At 39.2% G+C, this 27,323-nt stretch overlaps 1 protein-coding gene across 1 annotated transcript; it reads left to right on the top strand.

The window, feature by feature from the left end:
• Window positions 1–1,780: 1,780 nt before the first annotated feature.
• lamb4 (laminin, beta 4) lies at window positions 1,781–27,323 on the top strand (the record flags this gene model as incomplete). The annotated part of the gene is given in 35 exon segments (XM_084094111.1): window positions 1,781–1,820; window positions 2,835–2,992; window positions 4,917–5,052; window positions 5,143–5,216; window positions 5,321–5,512; window positions 5,516–5,541; window positions 5,543–5,673; window positions 6,265–6,479; window positions 9,482–9,602; window positions 9,729–9,917; window positions 10,060–10,215; window positions 10,719–10,831; window positions 10,925–11,004; window positions 11,099–11,231; window positions 12,062–12,358; window positions 12,449–12,634; window positions 12,732–12,841; window positions 13,152–13,272; window positions 13,389–13,566; window positions 13,660–13,803; window positions 14,434–14,665; window positions 14,754–14,911; window positions 15,062–15,286; window positions 17,674–17,891; window positions 18,001–18,097; window positions 18,175–18,529; window positions 18,698–18,855; window positions 19,008–19,207; window positions 19,295–19,480; window positions 19,681–19,825; window positions 24,473–24,680; window positions 24,801–24,936; window positions 25,214–25,384; window positions 25,556–25,709; window positions 25,804–27,323. Coding segments are annotated over 35 exon segments (5,583 nt in total). The 3' UTR covers window positions 25,944–27,323.

Raw genomic sequence — 27,323 nt, 5'->3', positions numbered from 1 at the left:
GTCATGTTGTGTTTTGGCCTGATGCCCCACCCTCCACCTATCTACCAATCACAAAGTCAGTAGTGTTTCAGGCAGCATCCGGGTTGCCAGCTCTGCTCTAGTTTAAAGCTCCTTGTAGCAGCCTACGTTCCTGCTGGATCCTGCAGCCTATCTGGCAACCTCGAGTCAGGGGGGAGGGGGAGGGGATACACCGCTCTACAGTAATTTGAAAGTGATTGCAGTACCAGTTTTGGCCACAATCTTACATACGGCTCCTTTAACATCATTAGAATTGTTAATGGGGAATTTTTTATGTTAGCAACTTTTATTTTATAATTTATTTTATTGCATTTTAAAACAGTAATTTAGTTATATTTTTATACTATAATTTAGTTGTATTTTAAAATGTAGTTTTATGTTTAGTAAGTTTTTAAAAAATATATAATTTAGTTGTTTTGATTACTGTAGTGGCCAAAAGTGATGTCCGGCCTAAGAAAACTGACATTTTCACCCTTTATTTAAAATATCAACTTTATTCAAATATTATACAAAATATTTGAATAAAGTTGATATTTTAAATAATATAGATTTTTGTAAAGCATATTGTAGTTGTGCTTTGAATCAATTGTTTTATTTGTGATAAGGCAGTAAAACATGCCAAATTGTGTGGACATCATTTTTGGACAGGCTGTCAAAGAAATTATGAACATGCAAAAACAAGAGAGAACCAACAAAATATTAATAACTGATTATGTTGTAGTAAATGTATGCTTTTTCCTGTCAGCTTTTTGTTTTTCTATGCATTTTTTTTTTGCATAGTAAAATAAAATCTGTAGCTGTAGTGTGCCTTTTTTTGCTGAATAGTTTTAGTCAGATTAATACCTTAACCAAGTTGTGTTTTGTTCTTCCATCATATTTAAAAAATATAAAATATTTTCCTCATATTTTATTTATTTATTTAGTAGGGACATTAAAAACAATTATCCCCTCCGGACATCACTTTTTGTCACTACTGTATGTCTGAAAAAAAAAAAAAAAAGTGAAAAATGAGGGATAAACTGTCCCGTCCAGACAAAATAAGTAATATTATATTAAATTTGAGCACAATTTGATTGACTTTAATGTAGTACCTAGTCTGATGGCAGTACGTAGTTGCATGGCAATTACATAAATGTCCAATTTTTCCTGTAGTTGCAGGATCTTCTGTGCTGCATTGGCTAAAAGCAAACTAAGGCTTGAATGATTCTCTTGTTGTTGCATGTTTTAAATTGCTGTTTCGTCACACACAAGACTTGAACAGAAGCCCTCCTGTAAGTTTGGGCTGTAGTCGAAGAAATACATTGTGGCTTTCTTGAATGACGTTTGACTTTGTGGTGAATGATCTACTCTGTTCAAAAAGACTTTGTGTGTCATAGATGTACTGATAGGCTCAACAGAAAAATGATCAAATTACAGGCTCATCTCACACTACTGTAGTCAATGGATGTCTTTTAGAGCAGTGGTTCTTAAATGGTTTTGCTTCAGGAATTAGATTTTATATTAAACATTAAGAGTACTCCCAACAGGGTCCCAAAATTGAAAGTGCTGAGAGCCTGTAAGTCATAGGTGTCCAGCTGATTGCTTATACTTGAAATTTACTCGTTTTGACACCTTGCTTTAAACCGGTAGCAAACCTTGAGGCAAGGGCTTTGTTTATTAAGACATATTTCTCACATTGATTTTGTATCACATTCCTCCTCCTCCATTCATTCATCCATCTTTTCTCTCCCCTCGTGCACCCATCTGTCCTATAGGTCCAGCAATGCAGATCCGATTGGAGACATCAGCGTTCCTGCTTCTCTGTAAGTCTGCTCATGTCTTTGACATTGCTGGAAGCTGACAGTGAAATTACCCTATATGAGGCCAATCATATAGAAAACGTGTGATCACTTGCCAACTTTGGATTGAAAATCTGCTTCATACTGTACTTCACATGTAAACTTTTTGTCTTTCAAGTTTCGTTTTTATTTTTGAAACTTAGCTGCAGTCTAGTTTCGAGAGAGAAATGAGGGATTATGTTCTTATATAATTATTTATAATTAGTATATATATTATAATTATGTGCTGTAGAGTTTACGTATTTTTGTAGGCCAAATTCTCTAATTCCACAAATTTTGTACAATTACCCAACGGAAAAAGCCAACTTGAAAAATCCTATTGGGATTTTGTTGAAGGAACCAGGGTGATGCTAACTTCCGCAAACAAAAATACTTTATTACCGCAGCGCTCTACTCAATATTAATGTCTTGTTTATTGAATAGTTCACTATAATCTAAACAAGAGCACTCTTTCTCATGTGATATTGCTTAAATATAATCGCTATCAACTTAAGACGATGGGTGCTTTCTAAACACAAGAACTTTGAAAACGTATCTTTTGCATCAAATCAGTGGTTCAAAGTCACGTGATTTCAGCAAATGAGGCTTCGTTACTTCTTGAAACGTTTCAGAATTCCAACAGTTCACGCTAGATGACAATTGGGTTATGAAAAATGTCATTATATGTTTGGTCTGTATTCTCATTGGATTTATAGCTTCATGGCCATCAGGTGTTTTGGTCCCTTTTACTGGGGAAAAGTATATATTTTAAATGTGTATATCTGCTAAGCTTATTTGTTTATAGTGTACACTAGCATAGAGAGGTCATCAAAGTGAACATACATGGACTAAAATAGTTAATTTAATGAGAGGGGCATTCTGATTGAGCATTTGATTGGACACAGATTTGTGGTACAGGACATCAATATGCAGCTAACTTCATTACTTGAGGTTTAGTTAATGTGAAACCTGAAATAACTGAGCATTTGTGATTTATAGTGATAGCAGCTCCAGTCCGCCTCCAGGACGAATGTGTGGGGAATTCGTGTTATCCTAACCTCGGTGACCTCATGGTGGGCCGTGCCGCCCAACTCACTGCTTCTTCAACCTGTGGCCTCTACAGGCCGCAAAACTATTGTATCCTGGGATACCTGGAGGTCAGTTGTAAAAATCGCAACACTTCAAAGGGTCTGAATGTCAGTGAGGGGCAAGTGTTTTAAAATATTTTATGTCTTCGGAGTATTAAACCAGAAATGAAAATAGAGTTGCTCCCAGAACACTGCTTGTTGGGTTTTGCAGGGAAAGACTTCACTGGGATTTGTTACTTCACTTTGAAACTTGGAAAAATACTTTGAAAATTGTCTTTAAAACCTGACGAAAATACATTACCCTCTGGAATCTGAGTACAGTGAAGCAGTATTTGCATAACATCTTCCCAATCCAAACTACCCAGAATACAGTTCCATCCCAAAATAGTCCCTTTTCAGCACCCACACTAAGATAAAAGAGACGGCATGCTTTCCCTTTTTTCAGTGTGGATTGACAGCACTGTGGCCAACCCTTTGGCTAATACATACTACAGACAAGTTCTGATGTGCCTTCCTGAGCTGTCATATAGGTCATTACCTCTTCTCTGCCACAAGACTAATTTATGCCTGTTTCCATATTCCCCTTTCTTCCCGTCCCATACCTTCAGCCCTGTCTATACAGGTGATAGAGCTGGTATGTGGGTGTGTCATTTAGCACTCATTTTGTATATTTACAGTGCTTTTCTTGGCCTGAAGAGACCACCGCAATGGTGCTTCCAATAACAGGCAATATAAATAAAAGGAAGCTGCAAAAATACTGAATGCATTTCGGTTGGTTTCTCAGGTGTTAAAATTAGATTATTAATGTGATGGACAGCTCTTGTTCATACATGCCCGCAACTCAGACGTACCCCTTGCATATCCCCCCTCATTGTCCCTACAATATTCTGCCTTACTTCAGAAAATGCTTCTGAATTTTTGCCAGGAGACACTAATTATATAGAATAATACATTACTGTGTAGGAGCTTCTGCGACTTACTCCCAGCTGTATGAAGTTTTTTAAAGGAATAATTCACTTGGAAAATCCTATCTTTATTTGTTCATTTTCTCATGTTGTTCCAAACCCATAGAAGTTTCTTTTTTCAATGGAACACAAAAGGTGATTTTTTTTTTCTTCTGAAGAAGAACATCCTGGTGGGTCTTTCCCATATAATGAAATTGAATGAGGACTGTGTCTGTCAAGCTCCAAAGAAACCCCATAAAAGTAGTTTATAAGACTCTAAGCACTATATTCCAATTCTTCTGAAACTTTTCACTGGTTTTGTGTGAAGAATAGTATGAAATGTAAGTCATTAATCACTGAAAATCTTGCCATCCGCCCTTACTGTCCTTGGCGAGTTCATGAGGGAAGTAGTCATGTCCAATCTTAATCAGATCTTTTCAATAAATCAGTTGATCCTGTTTACTAATTGATCTGGGGTGTGCCAAATATAGAATATCTGTCATTTACCTTGTCATTCATAACATAGTCCAACTGTTTCCAGAAACCATAGCTCCAACAAACATTCGCAAACATCATCGCAAAGATGTGTGATTGACCTGTGACCTGTGGTTAGAAGCATAGTTTCTTGTTAGTATGGCATGTGGACTTTTCCACAGATCATTCCTTTAAGCAAAATAATCAGTATCTTTCATTCCATACAATTTCACCACTTGATAGATGTCATTAATAACAGTTATATTTTTTAACCAATGGGATGTGCAACAAAGTTACTATGGTTTTGGGAAATAGTCATGACTAGCAACTTAATTTCTCTAACAATGTATCGTTTTATGGTAGTTGAACAGCGAGTTACATTGTTGTATGAGAAACGCACAGCTGAATTATTAATTTATGAATCTGATTCAATTCTCAAGTTCAGCTTATTGACCAGGCATAACAGCCCAATGGAAAACTGGTGAACAACCACTTAAATTTCGTTGTTCAGCACACTAAAATTGTTACATATTGCCATTTAATAGATTCTATTGCCCTTTATCTAAACAATTTAGAATGATCGCAAGTGCTTCACCTGTGACTCCAGGAGCCCCTACAATCTCCACCGCAATCCCAACAGCCACCGCATAGAGAACATCATCACCACCTTCCAACCCGAACGCAAGATGAGGTGGTGGCAGTCTGAGAATGGTGCGTAACTTCTTTGCATTAACTCAATGGACTCTTTGTCATTAAATCCTTGTTGGTATCCTGAATTTAGACTTAATTTTAAAATCCTAGGTGTGCATGAAGTCAGCATTCAGTTGGATCTGGAAGCAATGTTTCAGTTTAGTCATTTGATATTGACATTCAAGGTACATTCAGCGCTTCCCATATGACAAATCTTATTCAAATAATTTAATTAATTGATATTTGGCATGTGATAGAGCAAACTATTTGATAACACGCTCTCAAACAGAGTTTCCGACCTGCTGCCATGTTGGTCGAGAGGTCAAAAGACTTCGGGAGAACCTGGAAGGTTTTCCGTTACTTCGCAGAGGACTGTGCCAACTCATTCCCCGGCGTCTCTGAGGAGCCAGCAGACAGTCTTGATGACCTCATCTGTGACAGTCGTTACTCTGGGGCAGAGCCATCCACCGATGGAGAGGTATAGTATCAGAGCAATACTGAAATAATCCAACCTCTTCAATGACTTACATTTAACATACATACATTTCAGGTTAATTCTTACTGTGCTTTCCATCCAGGTGGTGTTAAAAGCCTTGGATCCAAGTTTTGACATCCATGATCCATATGACTCTACTATACAAGGTTCATGTCTCACTGAAGGTGTTGTTTGTTTTAGAAATAACACAGTAATTTAGATGTCAAGCCAGGATGATGCCTAAAGGCATGTCCAACAAGTGAAAGGCCTTGATATCTAGATGATGAGCTCATAGTGTGCCAAACACATTTAAAAAAAATTCACTGTAAAGAAAATTTACACTGTTTAAACATGTCATATCATAGACTGTTTCATTGGTTCTCACCTGGGCTTTTTATAATGGCCGATAATCGATAAATGGCCGATATTAAAATTCCATATTATTTTGTCTAAATTAAAAATAACACGCTAAAACTAAAATTAAATGCTACAAAATAATTTAGATGTCAAAACTTTATAGTGTACAGTTTAAAAGAAAATGCATATTCATTTTGAGGTTTGCTAAAGATTAAAGAGAAGTAATAAAATATGTATTTTTTTAAACTAACTTTAAGTGAGGAAATCTAAACGTAAAAATAGAGGAAATGAGCTGCACAATTAAATATCCAATACCGATAAGTAAAAAAGGTGTAATATTGGCCAATAACAGATACAGTGCCGTTATATCATTAATATCAGTTACTTCTTATGGTCCTCAGAGCTGATCACCCTGACGAACCTGCGAGTAAACTTTACCCGTTTGATCACCCTGGGCGACACGTTGCTCACGCGACGGAGAAGGAACCCACAGGACAAGTATTATTACGCCCTCTATGAGATGGTCGTTCGGGGGACCTGCTTCTGCAATGGCCATGCCAGTCAGTGCGTTCCCGTGGACGGCACACGTGGAGACACCTTCAGTGAGCCTGGCATGGTGAGCATACTCCTACAAGAAAGAAAAATCACATATGAGATCTCCTTAATGTCTGAACTGTTTCTCCTAGACTGGTTTAAATGGAGATTAATGGAGGTATTACTTTTCTTGAGACCCCATATAGTCTCTCATGTATCTTCTTGACACTTTCAGAAGAGATCTTAATGTCTCATACTGTGCTCAGATTGCACAGTCATGAAAAGTATATATGAACTCAAACATTTCTCATCCAAATTCTTTCAAATTTTGACAACCATGAACATACATGTTATGTACTCTCATTGTATAGGTCAACAATTTGTCTCATTTATATATATATTGGTGAGATGGACCCCCCCCCCCCCCCCACATGACAACCGTAACCACACCACACACACAGATACATATAAAATACAATCACAATGCACTACTGCGTAACAGCAACGAGACAGTTGATCTTCAACCACAGCACACGCACACCTTGCACTGTGCATTATAACAGCTATATATAGGCACATCAACACAGCATCACCATCTACAGCCCAAACCATCTACAGCCCAAACAGCAATACCAATCAGATACAACCATAACAAAAATGCTCACCCATTACTTGTAACACTCACCCATTACTTGTAAATGAAATCCATCCTCCGATCCTTTCTGACGAAACGTTCAATGACCTCCTCATGCAGTTGTGCGTCCTGCTTAAGATGAATGAGCAGCTCCTCTATGGCAATAGATGCAAGTGCAGAGAGTCGTGTTTGTCGTTTGAATATGTTTTGATGCGCTTGAGAGCTGAGAAAGATCACTCAACTGATGCAGTGGACACTGGTATGGTCACGATCAAGCATGTGAGGGCATAAAGCTGTGACATGCTGACTGAAAGCCCCGTGCTCCTCAGAAATGTCAGTAGGTCACTTGGACTCTTTCCCTGAAAGTTTGTCATGCTGTACATCACTTTGAGCTCAGCTCTGAGTCTGCCCAGGTCAAACTGTGTGCCGTAGCTCTCATACAGGCTCCTGAGCTCTGCTTCGGGAAATGTCTGCTTGAACTTTGCAAACAGCTGTGCATCCAGCAATGCAACAAACAGTAGTCACTTGTGATCCTCAAATCGATTGCTGATTTGTGTGATGATGCTGTCGATGAGTGCTGTTTGTAGCTGTCTGTAGTGCGCGCACACATCTGTTCGGCCTCTGCCTGGGCTCGGCTGTCCCGCGGCCTCTGCCGTCCTCTCATAGATGGCATCAAATTTTCCACGCTCATCTTCAAGAATCTGGCAAAAATCTGCAATTCTGGACAGACTGAATTGCAGATCTAAGCTCTTATTTTGCAGTATTAGTCAAAAAGGTCGATGAAAGAAAAAAACAGAAGTCAAAGCTTTTCAATTGTGACAAGTGTCCTGATGCACAATGTACCGTTTCACGGTCAAAATCCTCTGCGTGATCGAGGGTGTGCTGGAAAAGCTTAACCAGCTCAGCTCTTTTGTCATGGCCCATGCCCACCAACCTGGAGTTAAAGTTCCATCTCACCTGAGAGACCCGCGGCAGCCAACTCTCGCAAAACTCATCCAGCAGTTTTGTGCGCTTGGGAGAACGTGTAAAAAATGCAGACAATCCTCCCAGATTCGCAAAAAAAAAAAATCTTGCAATCCTTAATTATTGATGCTCCATGAGACATCACAAGATTTAATGTGTGTGCATAACAGTGCACAAAAAGACAAAGGCAAGGTGGTGTCGCAGGTCAGAATCATATTCTGATTGCAGAGACAGTAACTCCAAGTAATTACCTCGATTCAGCGACTCATTCCCCTTGTCATGTCCCCTGAAAGACCATTCTTCCTGTCCCAATAAGATGACACAATCAATGAGGTGCTTCAGTTTGTCCCGGTTTTTCTTCACTCTCTCATTGTGCAGACTTGTCTCTTGTCTCTGCTGGTCATCCAGCTGCAAATCCACCCTGGACCAAAAGTCTTCAAATGTACCACCGCTGTGAGGTGACGATTGAATGCCTGATGTTTGATAGCTGCCTTGGTGAAGCTATTAAGGCTGTTAAAACCCGTGCTGTTCCATGTTCCCTCACTGGTATTAAAAAGCAAACACGGCCAGCAAAATAGCTTGTTCCGCTCAGTGCTAGCTGTTAGCCAGTCATAACGGTCGTAGTTACCCTCAGTGAAGTGCCGCACAAAACCTTTTCTGGCCTTGGTCAGCCCATCCAGCTTAGGTGTAGATCTTCCTTTTGAAATTATCTCTTTCTTCTCTCCAAACGAACGCCTTGAAAAAGGCACACGAAGGAGATCGAAAACAGGACTGATAAGAGGTGTGAAGGCAGTGGCCATAGCTCAGTTCACTGACATCGCTCTCAACCCGCCAAAATTTCAAACAGTTGATGACATCACCTTGGGTTAGCGCCGACACATCGCTGGCCCCCTGGGGCGTTCTGTCACTGCGCATCAAAATTTGATTGGCTAATGATACACGTCAGTCAAAGTTATGATCTAATGGAAAATGGCAGCTTCAATGGAAGGCTAGCTGTACTACTAGTGCTGGTCCACGGAGCTGTGATGCGTTTTGATGACATATGGAAAATACAGCTCAGCCTCACAAAAAATAATAACCATATTCTTTCTGGAAATATATAGATATATTACTGTGTATATATATAATCTATTAATATATATATTTTGACAGGGCCGGCAGAGAAGGCCCTGATAGCCCACCTCTGATATATATATATATATATATATATGCCCCCTGGTGTATTATTCTGTTATTTCGTAATGTTTTAAGTATAGTCACATTCTTTACTCTTTAGACTGTTTCTGAACAAATATGTATTTAGATTTTATTTTTTAGGGCAGTTAACAATAATTACTACCTGTCATACTTCAGTGTAGGTTTGCTCTACTTTTATACAAGCCTTTTTTATATTAAATTAGTAGCTTAGGTTAAAGAAATTATCCATGCTTTATAATAATTGTGTCTGTTTTTTATGATCCTTTGATGTTCACCTCTTTTTGCTCAAGGTGCACGGTAGATGTGTTTGCCAACACAACACCGTAGGGTACAACTGTGAGCTCTGTCAAGACTTCTACCATGACGCCCCCTGGAGGCCAGGGGGAAAAACAGACTCAGATGTTTGCAGAAGTAAGCATACTCAGCCAGACTATTGATAAAGATTAGATAATAATACATAAAATATAGGCACACACATTAAAACACACTGGGAGTAACAATAAAAAGCCATATGTAACTCCTCTTTTAATGTTTCAGGATGTAACTGTCATGGCCATTCAGAGAAGTGTCACTTTGACCTAGCACGCTATCTGGCCACTGGAGGGGTTAGTGGTGGTGTGTGTGATGACTGCAGGAATAACCGTGTAGGATCTCAGTGTGAGCTGTGTGGTCCGTATTACTACCAGGACCCTCAACGTTCTGTGGACGACCCCAACGCCTGTATACGTGAGTGAAAAAATCCTCTAGACTTACAAATAATTTATTCCACTGTATGTTTTACATTGTTGACCTCTAAAATAATACTTCAGGAAGAGAGGCTACTTAGAGGTTTCCAAAATGTCTCTATTTTGTTCTATTCTATGCCCAGCTTGTGAATGTGATCCTGATGGCTCAGTGGACCGTGGTGTGTGTGATCCAGTGACTGGCCAGTGTGTGTGTAAACAGAACGTTGAAGGAGAGCGCTGTGACCGCTGCAAGTTTGGGTTCTATGGGTTCAACCGGGACGACCCTAGCGGCTGTCAGTGTAAGTGTTCATTCACCCACAAAATGGAACTTTACAGAGACATTTCATACTCAATAGCGTGTAAAACTGAGTTTGAATAGCTAAAAGTCGGACTTACGGTTAAGCGGGACATCCATCTAATCTGGTGTCAACCATACCTGCTGCAAAATCAAGTATAAACCAACATGAATTCCATGTTGGTCCAGGCTTGTTAGAGCTGGTCTAGCTGAGTTCTCTGGCCAGTGAACAAACATTGTGTGATTATGATTCAGATCGGGATAGCATAGTCATGCTGTTCTCAAGCAAAACTGGTGTAGCCAGTAACCAGAACCTCATACTGGTCCCAGCATGCAAAACTTACCTTATGCTGGTGACCAGCAATGATGGATTTTTCAGCAGGGATGTGAGGTCACAAGGTCAGGAGTTTTGAATATCTGAAAGTCTTTGTATTCACCTACTTGCAAAATGTATGCATTCACCTAAGCTATTATCACGTCTTTCTTCATTCATGTATACATATCCAGTGTGCAGGTGTAATTTCATGGGAACGATACGCACGGACAACCCTTGTGATCAGACCACAGGAAGGTGTATTTGTGAGCACTTTGCTTACGGCCCACAGTGTGACCAGTGTCTGGTGAGCTGAACCTCTCCATCAGACCACAGCGTCTAAACTTAATAATTTACACTTGAAAATGTTAATGTTCTACTATGATTTCCAATTTCCTAGCCAGGTTACTGGGGTCTGGGAAACACAGTCTATGGCTGCTTACCTTGTGACTGTGACACTGGAGGGGCCCTAAGATCTGAGTAAGATTCTCAGCAAACCACTTACCTCTGCAGCAAACCACATACCTCTGATTAATTGTTTACAAGACAGTATATGCATATACTGTTTACACAGATGTTCCTCTGTGGATGGCCAGTGTGAATGCAGGCCTAACATGGTGGGCCACAAATGTAGTGATCCAGCCCCTGGATATTTCCTGGCTCCTCTTGATTTCTATATCTATGAGGCGGAGAATGCAGTGCCTCTGGTGAGAGATTGTGATTGGCTGGATGTGATTTCTGTGCTAATTTATATTCTATATTTGCGGTCACACTAGACTTTGAGCATGCAAAGTTTTTATGGACACTGCAATGGTCACAATATGACATTTTTAAACACATAATTCAACATATACTACATCTAAAGTATAAAGTGAAGTACAATCTACTTCACTTTATTGCAATGCCGCAATCCAACAAATTTAAAGGTTGCATTCTTTTAATTCAGCTAATATGTTATGCGATGTCTTTTGGTCACACGTCTTCATATGATATGAATTCACAGGGAAGAGTTCACCACACTTGGAATTTGAAACAACCAAATTCACATGAGCTTACATTTCCTGTCTCCTGCATTTGGATACATATTTGGAAGTCAAAGGAATGAAAAGTGTGGTGTGACCGCAACTTCATTCATTCATAAGAATTAAGAGACCCCATGAATGTGTCATGGTCAAAAAATCTCTTAAAATAAAGATAATTTTACCTTTGTATGGCAAGTTTAGTTAAGGCTGGAAAATGTCAAGTGGTGCAACTTACTAAAACATAAATTTATTTAGGAATTTATAATTCCATGTTATTTTTATAAAAAAATTTACCTTAAAAAATATATTTAAAAACTTTTTATTTTATTTTAAAATAGGTGTGCACTTGTATTTGGTATAAGGAAAATATGTTATTACTTTTTTACTTCTTGTTACACCACATTAGAATTTTACAGTCATTAAAAATTGTAATTTTAAATTTTATATTTAAAATTTTTAAGGTGATTTAACAGGAAAAATGTAAATACTTCAGCTTTCATTTTCTGCTTCCACAGTCGGCAAATTCTCCATTTATTCAGGCCCCAACAACAGTCTACCTCCCAGAACAGATAACTGAACGACCAGCCAAGCTCCCTCTATGTCCCTTTGGTCCGAAACCCTCCCCAATACCTAATAAAGAACCTGAACCCCAAACGGTGAAGCCACCTTCGACCCCATACAACCCCCATGTGACCTTGCCCGTCTGTGAACACTACTTCAGAGAGAGGGGTTATGACTTCAAGATTAGTAATGGAAGGGTTGTGGTGTACAAACCTGAGAAACGGAAAAGACGAAGACGAAGACAAGGACAGGTGAAGCTTGAAATGACAGATAAACAAACTGTCCAAGTTATAATGCTACAGAATTTAATCTGATTGTCTTTCTTGGTTGTTCCCATGCAGAGGACAATCCCCTTTGAACCAGGCTCATCTCTTCAGATCATCCTGCGAGAACGTGTCTCAGACCAGTCTGTCACTTGGACTGGACTGGGTTTTGTGCGAGTTCAGGATGGGGAAGGACTCAGATTTACTGTCAGCAATATACCAGCAGCTCTTGATTACTATGTAGTTATCCGCTATGAACCAGAGGTCAGCCAGTCCTTTCAATCAATATTTGAATATCAACGTTTGTGTGAAATGTTTTGGCCTATTTCACATTTATGTATTCTAAACTTTATCTTTGCAGTCCACCAATGATTGGACAGCTATTGTGAATGTTGTCCCACTTGGATCAGGGGATGGACGTTGTCAGAATGACCCATCCGACAAAGTGTTTACTCTTTCAGGCTCTGGAAGGTGAGAAGATTTTTGTTGGGTTTATTTTTGAATGTATATAACAGATATATTATTAGGTTTCTATCGACTGATAGTTTACTAAGGTTATATTTCACCCTAAAATTAGTTTACTTACACATAGTTTACTTACCCTCACAACGTCCCAAACATATTAAATTCTTTCTTCTGTAGAATGGAAAAAAATACATTTTTTAATGTTAGTCAATGGAGTTGAATATTTTTTGGACTCCAACTTTCATACTATCCTTTATGTACTATGTTTGTACTATTCTTAACCATAAATACCAAATAATATTTTTAATATGTACAGGACAGCCACTCTGGATCTACCAGTGTGCCTCAATGATGATAATACATACTATGTGGACGTCACTTTTAGAAAGCAGCACAAAGCAGGCCCTCAGACCAGCTCATACATCCTGATTGACTCTGTAAGATTTCAACCAATCCAAATCATTCAAAATTATAAAATAGAAAACTACAAAACAAATTGCTTTTGTTTCATATATTTACCATACTTATTTACCCCTATTAACTTTCACCATAGTTGGGCCTCATTCCCAAAGTGGACTCCCTCCCAAACTTCTGTTCGCAGTCACATCTATCTCAGTTTCAGCAATACCGCTGTATTGAGTTGGGAGCACAGGCAGGAGAGCAAACCCTATCTGAAGTATGTGAGAAGCATATTGGAAGCATGTCTGCCTTTATTCACAATGGTGCAGTGGGTGAGTATCATCTAAAAGTACACCACTGATATACACAAGATTCAAATTCCATGTTACTATATGTATACTATGTGTATCTGTATAAATCAACAGCTTGCAACTGTCATCAAGTTGGAGCGTTTAGCTCATCATGCAGTAAATTCGGTGGACAGTGTCAATGCAAACCTAATGTTATTGGCCGTTGCTGTGATTCCTGTGCTCCTGTGACGTACGGGCTTGGACCCAATGGCTGCTCACGTAAGCCATATTCTCTCATGCCATCTCAGGCATATTGTGACAATCTATATTTCAAAGTTGACATGAAATAATTTGACTTAAATTCCTACTGTCCTGATATCATGAGTTCTCTTAACAATTCTCTTAAAATATCAGATATTTTGATCTTTTATGACATGGTATAGACCTTATGCGCCAGAGAAACGAGGGCGCCACCATCTTTAGAATATTGTCTTTTAATTTCCGTTTTGCAGTCGCTCTGTATATTTCTATGGCGCTGCTGTCCAGGAGTAATTAGCTTTTGAAGTGGATTTACTTAATGTAAAGTTAACAAAAGTTATCATGAGGACTGTAATGTTTAAAGCAGATGACTTAACAAAAGTCAGTCGACCGGGAAGATTTTAAAACGAGCTGTTCATTAATAAACACGCAAAATCACTGTGAAAATACAGACCGGAAGTCAAAAGACAACGAGCACAGCGCTGAAAAGGGGCGGGGCTACATAAGGTCTATAATTCAGGTTTAGTTTTAGATCATTTAAATTTAAACTTATTTTGAAAATAAACATTTCAAACCCATATGAAATGTGAAAACAAAACATTTTTAAGAACATGGCACTTGTGCAAAAAAATGTTTCATTGACCTTTCTAGCATGTGACTGTGATCCATCTGGCTCTACCGCTGAACTGTGTGACCAGACAACTGGTCAGTGCCCATGTCGAGATGGAGTAACTGGCCATCGATGTGATAAATGTTACCCTGGTTACTATGGGTTTCCCCTGTGCAGACAATGCCAATGCAACAGGTTGGCTGACATCTGTGACCCCATCACTGGAGACTGTTTGTACTGCAGGGAACACTCCACGGGACCAAACTGTGAAAGGCAAGAGAGTTTTTGAGATCAAATTGTTTCAATCAAAATAAATAATATTCACTGGAATTTAGATGCTAATGGTCTTTTTCTGTCCCAGCTGTAAAGATGGTTATGTTGGTGACCCTGTCTCTGGGCAGCCATGTGAGCCATGCTTATGTCCAGATGTGGATGGAAGTGGACGTTTCTTTGCCATTTCCTGCAACAAGGATCCGTACTCTGGAGCCTCAAACTGTGAATGTCTGCCTGGACATACAGGTCCTTGTTCACGTTCATTCATAGCATTTCCGAGACCATCAAAGAGTCTTCCAGTAACCTGTTTGATGTAACGCACAGTTAGGGAACTAAAGATACAACACTGTTTAAAAAAAATCACTTATTTTATAAATCTTACCCTTTCTCTTGCAGGCCAACACTGTGACTCCTGCGCTCCTGGTTATTACGGTGACCTGAGGTTGCCAGGTGGCCGATGCGAGGAGTGCTGTTGCAACAATAACATTGATTCTCGAGATGGTGATGCATGTGATGCTGTGACTGGCGAGTGTTTGCGCTGCATACACAACACAGAAGGGCCGCGATGTCAGAGCTGCAAAATGGGATACTATGGCAATGCACTTGCTCAAGACTGCAAAGGTACAGGTTTTGAAATGTTTTAAACTCAAATGACAGTAATCGAAAATCAATGTGGCCCTTTCAGTTTTTCAAATAAATTGTCAAAGGGTACCTCAAAGGGTACATTCACTAAAAATGCTTAATGTGTCTCAAACCAAGGAGAACCAAATTTCTCATGTTTGCCTTTCTACCAGCAAAACAACGACACTGCAAAAGGGAAAGACAATGTCATTAAACTTTTTGTCCCATTCATAACTGATGAAGAGAAAACTGTTAACGTGGCCCAGAATATAAACATACACATTTTAATGTTTATGTCTTGATGAAATGAAAGTAACAACAGATATTTTCTTCCGTAGTGTGATGTAAGGGATAATTCAAATTAAAAAGTAAGATGGAATTTAATAGGCGTGTATTTGGTTATAGATTGGATTTTGAATTGTGGGCACTGCAACCAAAAATGAATGCGAGCTTGTAGTTGATTGTAGAGATGTGAGTTTTGAGTGGACTAAATGATCGGCATATGTCACCCAAAAGAAATCTGTTGTTTTGACCATAAGATCAAGTTATGACATGCTGATTAACCATTACAAGGTCAAAAAATAATGGATGAATCGTTCACATTAAAATTTATAACATGCATTTACAAAATAGATAGGGTGAAAATGTGTTTCTTTCTATGGGGGACAAAATGCTTAAAGTCCCCCTGTGGTGAAAATCCAGCTTTTAATATTGTTTGTATGTCTATGTGGTGTTTTAATATGCTTTAAGACAAACCATGTGCAAATTCACCATTGTCAACACCATTGCTGAGTATTTCCTCCTTAAAACTGCAGTGTGAACCAAAGACAGTCAAAAACGCGGTAAACGTTTGTAATCGCTGGTGTTTCTGACGTCACAAACGTTGACCTGTAACCAATCAGGTCAACGTGTGATCGTCAACAAATTGATCTCTCAGCTGGTGTGTGTGATTGGAGACGGGGCTAATTTGCACATACTAAATAAAGCAAGGGTGTAGAGCAGTGGTCTTCACTATTTTTTTCATGAGAGCCACACTGATTGGACAAAGTCAGTAGGAGAGCCATTTTTACTGCAAAGTATAAAAAGTTACATCTAGTCATAAATACCATGTCTGCTTATCAATCTGTCACCCCTGAACAGTCAATATGCAATGCAATAAATACAAAAGGGTGAAAAAAAAAACCCTTTATGATTTACCAGTCAAATTTGTAACTGAGACAAGATGATTTCCCTTAATGATTTCCAGAATATATTCATCCCAGAATGACCTTAAGTTATTTTTTTCTACATTAGCCCATCATGTATCTCACCATCCAAGAGCACATGCAGCGTTAAGAGCTGGAAAGACCGCCATAACTGGCAACTCCGCAGAGACTGGATATGTTTACATAAACAACTTTTGTTTCAATCGGACTGAATTCATTCTGATTGATGAATCTGAATGTATTGTAGATTACATGAAAGCTAAACATGGTGATGTGATACATGATCGGGTGATGTGCACGTTTATAAGTCAAAAGATTAAAATCGGAATAGATTTTTTGACATGCGCACACTGCACAAATATACAAAGTTTCTCGCTGTTGTCGCTTAATAACCATTCTCCTACATTGGTTCTTTATTTGTTTTAAACTGCAGACTTAATATTTATCCAATTCTGGTCATAATTTGGAGACTATGAACATATGAACCGTTGTGCCGTGCTGTTTGTATTTATCATGCAGTAAAAATGCCCAAAACCAGTCGTCTGTGGATGAGAATCTGAAACAAGGACTGGTGAGCCGTTGTCCTGCTTCACTTCACAAATGTTGAGTGAAAGGAGAATTATAGAATGACAGGACACTCATTTATATGACACTTTATTCATCAGGAGAACAGCTCGTTCAGCGCGTCATACGTCGTCCTTTCAGTTTCGGTTTTCAATCGATCAAGTGTTTACATGTTCTCTCGATAAATCACCCTTTTCAATCCGATCGATATTATTTGTAATAGAGCTGACACTCTGAGTTTGTAATGGGTTATGTTATAGCCCTACTTGTTTTTAATGTTTTTATGAAATATCTGTAGTGACTGCATGATCATATCACCGTATTTTTTACCGCCATGCGAGCCACAAATTAAAGCTTAGCGAGCTGCGCAATGAGTAACACTGGTGTAGAGTTACATTCAAGCTATTTTAAAACAATTTTTGTTCAAAGAAAAAACATTTAAATATGTAATTTTGGTGATCAAAGATGAGTTTTAAGGGTCAAAAGTATTGACTACAGGGGGACTTCAACAAATTACAAATTTTGGCATCAGATATTTATTCTTGAGTCTTTTATATTTTAACATGGCACAAAAACGCCTTCATAAACAACATTGGTCTTGTTTTTATTGTATACTAGAGTGTTCTTGTGACCGGAGAGGCACAGATGACAAAAAGTGTCCAGCTGGAAGCCCCTGTTTTTGTGACCAGAAAACCGGCGAGTGCCCATGTCGCAAAGGTGTCAAAGGAGCCCTCTGTAATGAGTGTGCGGATGGATACTGGAACCTGGATGGGGAGTCTGGGTGCGAGCCTTGCAACTGTGACCCAGAACATGCTCTCAACTACGTCTGTGAAAAGGTCAATACTGTATCTTGTGTTAATATAATAATTCATACAATAAATTCACTTTTCACAATAAGTGTCTTATCACAAAGGGCTTCAACTCCTTCACTTAATGTCCTCCCAGATCACAGGCCAGTGTTTCTGCCAGCCAGAGTATGGAGGCAGAAAATGTGATGAGTGTGGGCCGAATCACTTTGGAAACCCAGATATACAGTGCATAAGTAAGCTATTATATGCAGTTTTGTTTTCTTCCAAGTCACTGTCTGCTGACTAAAACAAAATCTAATCCTTCCTTTAGCTTGTGACTGTAACATGGAGGGCACCATTTTTCCAGCTTGCGACACTTACACGGGTGAGTGTTTGTGTAAGCCAGGGGTGACAGGCCTTTTCTGTGATGAATGTGCCCCGGGTCACAACACCAACTTTCCTGCCTGTGAACCCTGCCATGCCTGCTTCCACCCCTGGGAGAAAATCGTCTCAGATATTAGACTAGATGCTGAGAGGATAGAAACTATGATGCCTTGCCCTGAAGACTATCGGCCTCCATCCGATCTACAACACTTACAGAATTTGTTGGAGAAGTTGCAGAGTCTTCTTAACATGACTACTCAGGATGAGCTTGAAAAACTAGAGAAGCTCTTGGCACGCATTAGGTATTGCAATGTCTTTACACAATTTAATTAACATACTACAATATTTCTAGGTCAATGACATGATGCTCATTTTATTTTAAAACTATTAATTTATTAAAATATACTGTATACAGTAATCTTTCTACAATGAAAGCCTATATCTTGCATGGTATTCTACTAACTCCTTAGGAATGAAATGGAGACCATTGACCCAAACATAATCATTATTGATCCAACCGTACTTCTCAACACTGACATCGACAACATCCGCCTTGAGTTCAATAGGCTGTTGAAGAATCTCAGAGAGAAGGCAAAAGAGGTTCCAGTGACAGATGTAAAAGCTAATGGTTTGTGTGTGAAAAGTGTTAAATCTCAATGAATACCACCATTAAAGTTGTTATGGCTGAATCATACTGTCATTTGTGAACAATATCATTACAACACTTCAGTTTGGCTTTTAAAGGCGCTACTATGTAACTATTGTGTGTCATTTCTTCAGATATTTTGAATAAGATCAAAAAGCTCTATGACGAATTCACTGACAGCGTGAAGAAAGTGGAAGCGGCTAAAAAGACCCAAGAAGCCTCCAGGAAGACAAGAGAGAATGCCACATTGGAACTTGCAAAGTGTCGCACAGGAGAAATGGATAAGCTGGAAAGGAAAGTGAAAGCTCTGAGCGTTGCCAATCTCAACGAGGAGGTGAATGAAGAGTAAAACTGTGGTTTTGTAAAAAAAAGAAAAAGAAAAAAAAAAGAAAAATCACAGTGACAAATCTTTCTGCCGTAGGTCTGTGGGGCTCCAGGTGATGTAGAATGTGAGAAAGCAAAATGTGGTGGAGCTTTGTGTGGGATGTGCGGGGGGCCGGCCTGTACGGGGAGTTTACCCATCAGCCTCAATGCCTCCAAACTGGCAGAGGTGACCGAGAAGAACATCACTGCTCTGCGCAGTAAACTCAAAGAAGATGATGCGAAGGCATGTCAAAAACTTACCAGGACATTCCTCGTACTCTTATTTATAATTTTTGAATACATATACTTTACTGTTTTGTAATTCAAATTTTCTATATTAGGGTATCCAGGGGAACTTAAGTTGTTTTTCAGAAGCTACAATATCTTTCTTATCATTTTATCTTTAACTTGTAGACCTCATTCTGTTTTCTTTTCTATTTACAGCTCATGAACACCTCAAAAATGACTAATTACATCAAAGATCAAGCAGAGGAGCTGATGAATAAAATTAATCAGACTAAGAACAAATATGAGAAGGAAAAGACTGACACCAAGAACCTCATAGAGAAGCTCAAGAACTACCTAAGAGGTACTGCATCTAACAAATCACTTGCTTGCTTCTGTTAAAAGCTAGCCTGGTCTTTGATCATATCCAGTCAAGAAAAGTAATTGGGTAGTTATTTTATCATATACTCCTTTATCACCTCAGGTCACTCTCAGACAAATCAGAAGTAGTATCTTCATTTTGTGGAGAGCAGAAGCAAAAGCAGAGCTCCAAGCTTCTCTTTTTCATTATACAAAAGTAGACAGTGACAAGTGTCAATGACAAAAGTATCATTGATATTCCTTGATCATGTGAATTGAGGAATTTAACTTACCCTCAGCTATAGCACTCAAATCTTATTAACACTTGTGCTAACCTAGTGTTTTACAAAACATATTTTCCATATACAATACAATTAATATTTTAATATGAATGAACGGTTGTTAATGCATCTGTTTAGACCAACACAAACATTTGCATGCCGTCAATGCAATGTTTTTTTTAACATCCAATAATCTTCGGGGGGAGGGAGTGATGCGGTCACCACCTCCCGAAGAGCAATCCCATCCCAAAGCTAGACACAGCCAGACATGGCGTTCCTGGACTACCATCTTGGACATCGCACGACCCACCGACTGCACGGTCACCTTCGTTGCATGAAGTGCGAGGTCCGTCGCGGCAAGAAGTTCCTGAAGAACTTGGGGATCATGACCACCCTCGTGCAGGTCCTTCAGTGCCATGGCCTGATGGACCTGCAACAACACCATAGCGTGTATGGCAGAGGCAGCTTCCCCACAGGCTTTATAAGCCTCGCTGATTAAGTCCGACGAGTACTTACAGGCCCGGGAAGGGAGACACGGCTCTCCTCGCCAAGTGGAGTTAGGGCACAATTGCATGGCAACGGCCCGCTCCACTGGCAGGATGCGCATGTATCCCTTAGCCGTCCCATCATCAAGGGTGGTGAGGGAGGAGGAGCCACCGGGACGGTTTCTGGCAGTGAAAGGTGCCGTCCACAACCCAGTGAGCTCCTCATGCACCTCCGGGAAGAAAGGCACCCCGAGATACCAATCGTCCAGCCTCGAGGGCTCGGGACACGGTGGAGGGTTCAACACGAGCCCGATACTGTTGGCAGCCCGGGAAAGCATGGCCATCATCTCCGGGTCCAACTCGGGCACCGCTGTCACGTCTGACCCACCCTCCGATGCAGCGATCGACATCAGTTCATCATGGGGAGCGCCAAAGGAAACGACTGGTACACACCTCGTGGATGGTCCAGCATCCAGGTAACGGATAATCCAGATAACGACTGCATCCAGAAACACACTTAAAAAGACGCGCTATACCCCTGTAAGCTCTTTTAAGGACTGCTCTCTTTGGTGCTGAAGCACCAAGGGGAACGGTCGCAGCGAACATGGACAGGAATGTGTACCTGTCGTGCGCTGTCTCTCTCGCTGGTGATCTTACCAGCCGTAAGAACAGCCTTTCAGCTCTCTCACGGCTCACCTTACCAGCTGTAAAAACAGCTTTTTTGTTTTGCTCAATTTTGCTCACACTGGAGAGGTCCCATTGAGAGCTTGCTCGTTCTCGTAACACTCTTCTTTCAGCAGAGTACACAGCATCGAAGTGCTCGGCTCCTGTAATCGCACCTGCTGCTCGTTATATAACCGCGCTGCGTGGCAGAGCAGCTGTTGCAAATGATTGCACGCCAAAGTGCATTGGCTCGTTTAGTTTCACTCTAAGTAGATTGGCCTCTCTAGCGAGATTCCTATTCGTCGGTCACGACGTACGTCGATAGTGACAGACTGATAGGGAACAGAAAGTTGTGCACTGCTGCCTTTGTGTACCACTGTAATTCTGCTTTTCCATTAGAGCCACTTACTGTTAGAGAGTAAATTTGCATTCTTATTTAGCCCATCTGCAAATTTTTTTTCACATTAGTCTGAACAGACAAAACACGTGAAAATCGATCCAAATTTCTGTGCTAAAAACAGCTTCATTCTGTCAAATGTCTCCAGATCATATAAATTTGGTGTGGCATGAGGAATTTTCAGGGTTCGTACACTTTTTCCAAGGTCAAATTCAAGCACTTTTCAAGCACTTTCCAGGTCCATTTTAAAGCTTTTTCCAGCACCTTACACTACCGTAAATTACATACCAATACATAGTTAAAATTCTTATTTAGTGTTTTTATCACATCAAAAGAGATAAACAGCCAAATGTTTCATAATAGCAGAGGGCTGCACAATATAGAAGAAAAATGAGATATGCGATAACTATACGATAATGCTTAAAGTGCGTCAAAATAACTTAAATTATCTTTAAAATATCTTTAAAATGATATAACCTACACATACGTTTCACATTCTTTTTGTGATAAGAAAATATCCCTACAACTTCTGACAGTGAACATCAGTGTTTTACTGTAGCATAAGAAGTGTTATTTTAACATCACTGGGGTTTAGAGGTTCAGGTTATCCTACATTAGGTTTATTTAACAACAGAAACTGAATAATCAAATGTAAAAATAAACACTGCTTAGTTTTCACTGCATGATTTAAATATACTGATTCTTATTAAGGCTACAAAAGTTAGCCTATTCAGCCAAAAGCAGTGAGTGATTTTCTTTGTCTTTTGTTCATGACCCCAGTTATTGCAAGCCATTGCGATATGCAATTATGCATATTGTAATGTATGCATTTGCAATATTTCGATATATTGTGCAGCCCTAATATTTAAGCCAATCACAAGTTTTATTCTTCAAAATGTATCACTAAGTATATAGCCTAAAGCATATGAATAATATACTTTTCATTATATTAATGTCCAAATATTGCTTACCAGATAATGTGATTTATAGGCTGTAAAACTGAATTAATTTCAAATATGAAGACTTAGAATTTGAACAGAAATATTTGACAGGCCTTCCCGTTTTGGGACACATTCTTGATATAGACAAGGTTTGAACAATATCTGAGTGCACAGCCTGATAAATGTATTTCATTGCCAAGATGTCTTGGGCCAAGACATAACGTTAGCTAATACATTTACTGGAATAGAGCAGTGTAAATATTGCATAGGGCCATCCTAAACCTTACAGTAACAGTATACTACTTATGACACTGACTGATTTCAGTTCAGCAATCAACGACTGTTGTTATGCACTGGGCTAACGTTTGCAGGTTAATTTGCACGTTACAGTTCTGTAATTTTGGCAATGTTCACTGCATATTCCACAAATGAACATAACGGACATGCAATACTTACATTACATTATCACACCAAGTACTCTCAGTCACTAATGGCCCTTTCAGATAGGACGCGGACCGTGCTGCGCTATGAAATGAAACCGATATATTTCAATGGCTTGCACCGCGCGACTCGGACCAAAGCAGAGCTCAGCGAGCTCGCGCGCACGCCGCGGTCAAAGTTTAAAGGTCCCGTATTATGCCCCTTTTCACAAGATGTAAAATAAGTCTCTGATGTCCCCAGAGTGTGTATGTGAAGTTTCAGCTCAAAATACCCAACAGATCATTTTTTACAGCATGTTTAAATTGTCATTTTTTGGGGCTCAGAAAAACGCGCTGTTTTAGTGTGTGCCCTTTAAATGCAAATAAGCTGCTGCTGGACGACCCAGGGGGCGGAGCTTCATGAGCTCGCGCTCAGTCTCTCAGGACAATTTCATCTCACGGAATGATGATAATATCAGAAACAGTGTTCATTTCGAGTCGGACAATAATGCCTACAGAGTCAGAGTGCTGTATAGAGATGGAACAGGTATAGTTTAGTAGTTTAATTACGGTTATTATAACGTATTTGTCATCTGCTTGTATGTATCCATTATTTATTAATAGCCTACAAGTCTGCTGTCTGAATGATGATCAAACATATACTGATGAGTTTAATAAAGTTTATTGTACATCACACAAAAGATGAAGCGTCAGTTTTACTTCAGAAAATCACCGTAAGAGCTGAGTAAACACAGTAAGTTATAAGAAGTGCGCAAGTACATAAACGAATTTCGGTAGAGTTGAGGGAGCATTCCTGTGGGCGGAGGTTAGTCAAAAAACTGTTCTACTGACGTCATTAAAGAAGGAAGTAGAGGGATGTAGTCCAAACGGGCCGTTCGATGTAGGCGACTTCTGTTAAATAAAATATCTCGCTTGGCATTGAACTTTGAGCTTTATAATTTTACAGATATTATTTATACTCTAACAACAACATTACACACTAACTAAAGTTTGAAACATGGGATCACGAAGAACCGGACCTTTAAAATAGTTCAACTGTTGCCGGTGCGTGGCCAATAAAAACGGTGCATCCAAACAACCGCGGAAATCAAAATCAAAACTCCGCCTACTTTTGCTCTGGCCAGCGTAACGCAAATCAATCTGTATCTGATTCTGAAGGGCTACATTTTTTTCTCCATTTAATAAAGAACTATTTCGTCAGAAAGATATTTCTTGTGAAAGAAATACAGTTACAAATGCAAGCATTTTCAAGCATTTTATCCAAAATTCAAGCACTTTTCAAACCTTGAAAACACAACATCAAAATTCAAGCACTTTCAAGGATTTCAAGCACCCGTACGAACCCTGAATTTTAAGATGAAACGACTACTTAAGTTTACATTTACAATAAAATGAAAATGTACATTGTAAAATGTAAATTTAGTTGAGTGTTGTACCTCAACAGATGAGATGGTGAGGCCAGAAGACATTGAGAAACTGGCCAATGCTGTGTTGTCCATTCAGCTACCCAAGTCCCCTGATGAGATCAAGGACATGATTGAGAACATCAAGAAGATCTTGGCAAACATCACAGACTTCAACGATGATCTAGAGCACTTAGAAAAACAAGCCAAAATTGCAGAAAACCTGAAGGAGAGGGCCAACGAAATCTTGTGAGGCTGTAGTAATGAATTCTGTCTCACATCTGTAGTTTAAACTATTTAAGTGTGCTTTATAAAGCTAAACCTGTGGTCACCAGCATCACTAATCATATTTGGTTGTTGTATAACCAGGAACAGAACCAAGGCAATTGATGTAAGGGAGATAGAGAAAGTACTGAATGATACAAAAGAGCTCAATGACAAGATAGTCAATGATCTGGATGAGGCTGAAGAAAACAATGACGCTATCAGTGGCAAAGTTAATGAGGTAATGATTTATTTTGCTATACAATGCATGCATGTTTAAGGAATCTTTCAATGAGTGATTCTGTCATTCACTCACCTTCATGTCATTTAGACCTTTATGGTGCAATTTCTCCACACATCATGACGTCAGACATGTGGTCCACACCATTTTATTTTCTGTGATCTATCCCTTTAAAATGAATACGAAATAGTTTAGTTTATTTTGCTCTCAGTGTTATCACCTATTTTATCACCAATATACTGCTTAATAACAATATTTTCTCATCAATGTTAAATAGACTGAACCTAAACTGAAAAACATTGAGGACAATTTGAATTCGACTCAAGCCAAAAAGTTACTGGATGAAATCCAGGCCTTGAAGAATAAGACGGAGATGAACAGAGCTCAGGGGAAGGAGGCCAAAGATGCTGCCAATGCAGCTCTCGCCAGTGCCAAAGATGTCAACAAAGTAAGTCTTACAAGTACATATATTTTATGTAAATATGCAGTATGTCGGATGTACAAACATAGTTACTGTTTAAAAGTATAATCGTAGTAACTGGAAAGATGTTGCAGCTGCCTTTATTTAGCTAACCTAAACCAGTTCTGTTAAGAGTTGATTGCTTTTCTACATTTACAGGATCTTGAGGAACTGAAAGAGCAGTTTGAAAAATTAAAACTGAATAGCACAAACCAGAACGTTAATGAAGAGGCTAATGAACGTCTAAAGAACATCACAATGGAGGCAGAGACGCTGGCTAAATATGTGGAAGATAAAATGAAGAAAATTGAAGGTACAATATCATCAAAACAGAGCAGTATACATCTGGATTTAATGGTATGACGGATTTCGATATGTGAAATGTTTCTTTATCCTTGGTGTTTCAGACTTGGAGAAAAGGATTCTGGATGCAACTGAAAAAAAAGAGGAAAGGATGAAAGATTTGGAGGCACTCCAGATGGAGGCAGATTATTTGAAGAACTTTATTGTTAACAAAGTGGAACAATATGGTCTGTGCTCCACTTAAGCCTGCAAGGGTTTCCCATCCTCAAAATTAGAATAAGCATTTTTAGTGTTTGCCATGGGAAAATGCTGAAGCCAACGCAGGACAAAACTGCCTCGGACTAGGATTATGGGATAAATGCAGCTATTTTATCGTGATCATTTAAGACAGGGTTCCTCAAATCACATACCTGCAATTTTCTTGTAACTCTGAAGAGCTTGACTAGCTTGTTCAGGTGTGTTTGATCAGGTTTGGAACTAAACTCTGCAGGGCAGTGGCCCTCCAGGACCGGATTTGAGGCAACGCTGATTTAAGATTTGCTGAATCTAGTGCTACAAACTGGTTCTCATCAAGCACCAGGAATGCTTTATGGTTCTGTCCATTTTTTTTAATCTGATGTTTTTCTTTAAGTATTTTCTTTATAGGATATTTTTTAGCAAATTCTGGTACAGTCCTGTGTTTGACAATGTCATATAGGGAATGTACAACCCTGATTGTCCACTAGAGGACGCAAGAGTAAAATTAAAAATGCCAACTACATTACACAAACCATGCAGCATTGTTTCCTGCACTGCTTGAATCTACAGTGGCACAGCAAAACAAATCATAATCTACTCAAGTTATGAGTTTGTTGAATTGAATGAGATTGCATTGACCTGGATTACCTTGCTCCTTTTACTTCATCCTGCATTACGAACTTAGGTGTTTTCTGGGATCAGAACCTCAAATTTGAAAACCAAATAAATGCGGTGATTAGTTCCTGTTTCTTCCAGCTACGTCTTCTCTCTAAGATTAAATCCTCTCTGTCTGAGAAAACCTTAGAGATTGCTATCCATGCGCTCATTACATCTCATTTGGATTACAACTCTCTGTACTATGGCATGACCGAATACTCTATTGCTCGTCTCCAATTAGTACAAAATGCCGCACCAAAGTTCCTCAAAAGAAAACGTAAATTTGATCACGTTTCTCCAATTTTTAAATCGCTGCATTGGCTACCTGTGCATTTTAGAATTGAGTTTAAAATTCTTCTCTTTGTTTTTAAATCCTTAAATAATCTAGCACCGAGCTATTTGTCTGAGCTACTCTGTCCACACAGTCCCACACAAAATCTGAGGTCTGGTGATAAGAGACTTGTATCTGTCCCCAGATCACAATTAAAGAATAGAGGAGATAGAGCCTTTGCTATTGCCGGCCCTAGGCTGTGGAACAGCCTTCCGGTTTACATCAGATCGGAGCAGTCTTTAATTGTTTTTAAATCTTCTCTTAAAACCTACTTTTTTTCTTTAGCTTTTAATTCATTGTGAGCTTCTATCATGAATGTGTGGTTTTGCCCTGGTCTTTGGTCAGCCATGTTTGCTGTTTTTAAATGTGCTATATAAATAAAAACACACTTGAAACTTG

The sequence above is a fragment of the Abramis brama genome (assembly GCF_963993115.1).
Source record: "Abramis brama genome assembly, chromosome: 20".
NCBI classification, from domain to species: Eukaryota; Metazoa; Chordata; class Actinopteri; order Cypriniformes; family Leuciscidae; genus Abramis; species Abramis brama.
Note: the sequence above shows the minus strand (reverse complement) of the source record. Positions and strands in the feature narration are given on the sequence as shown.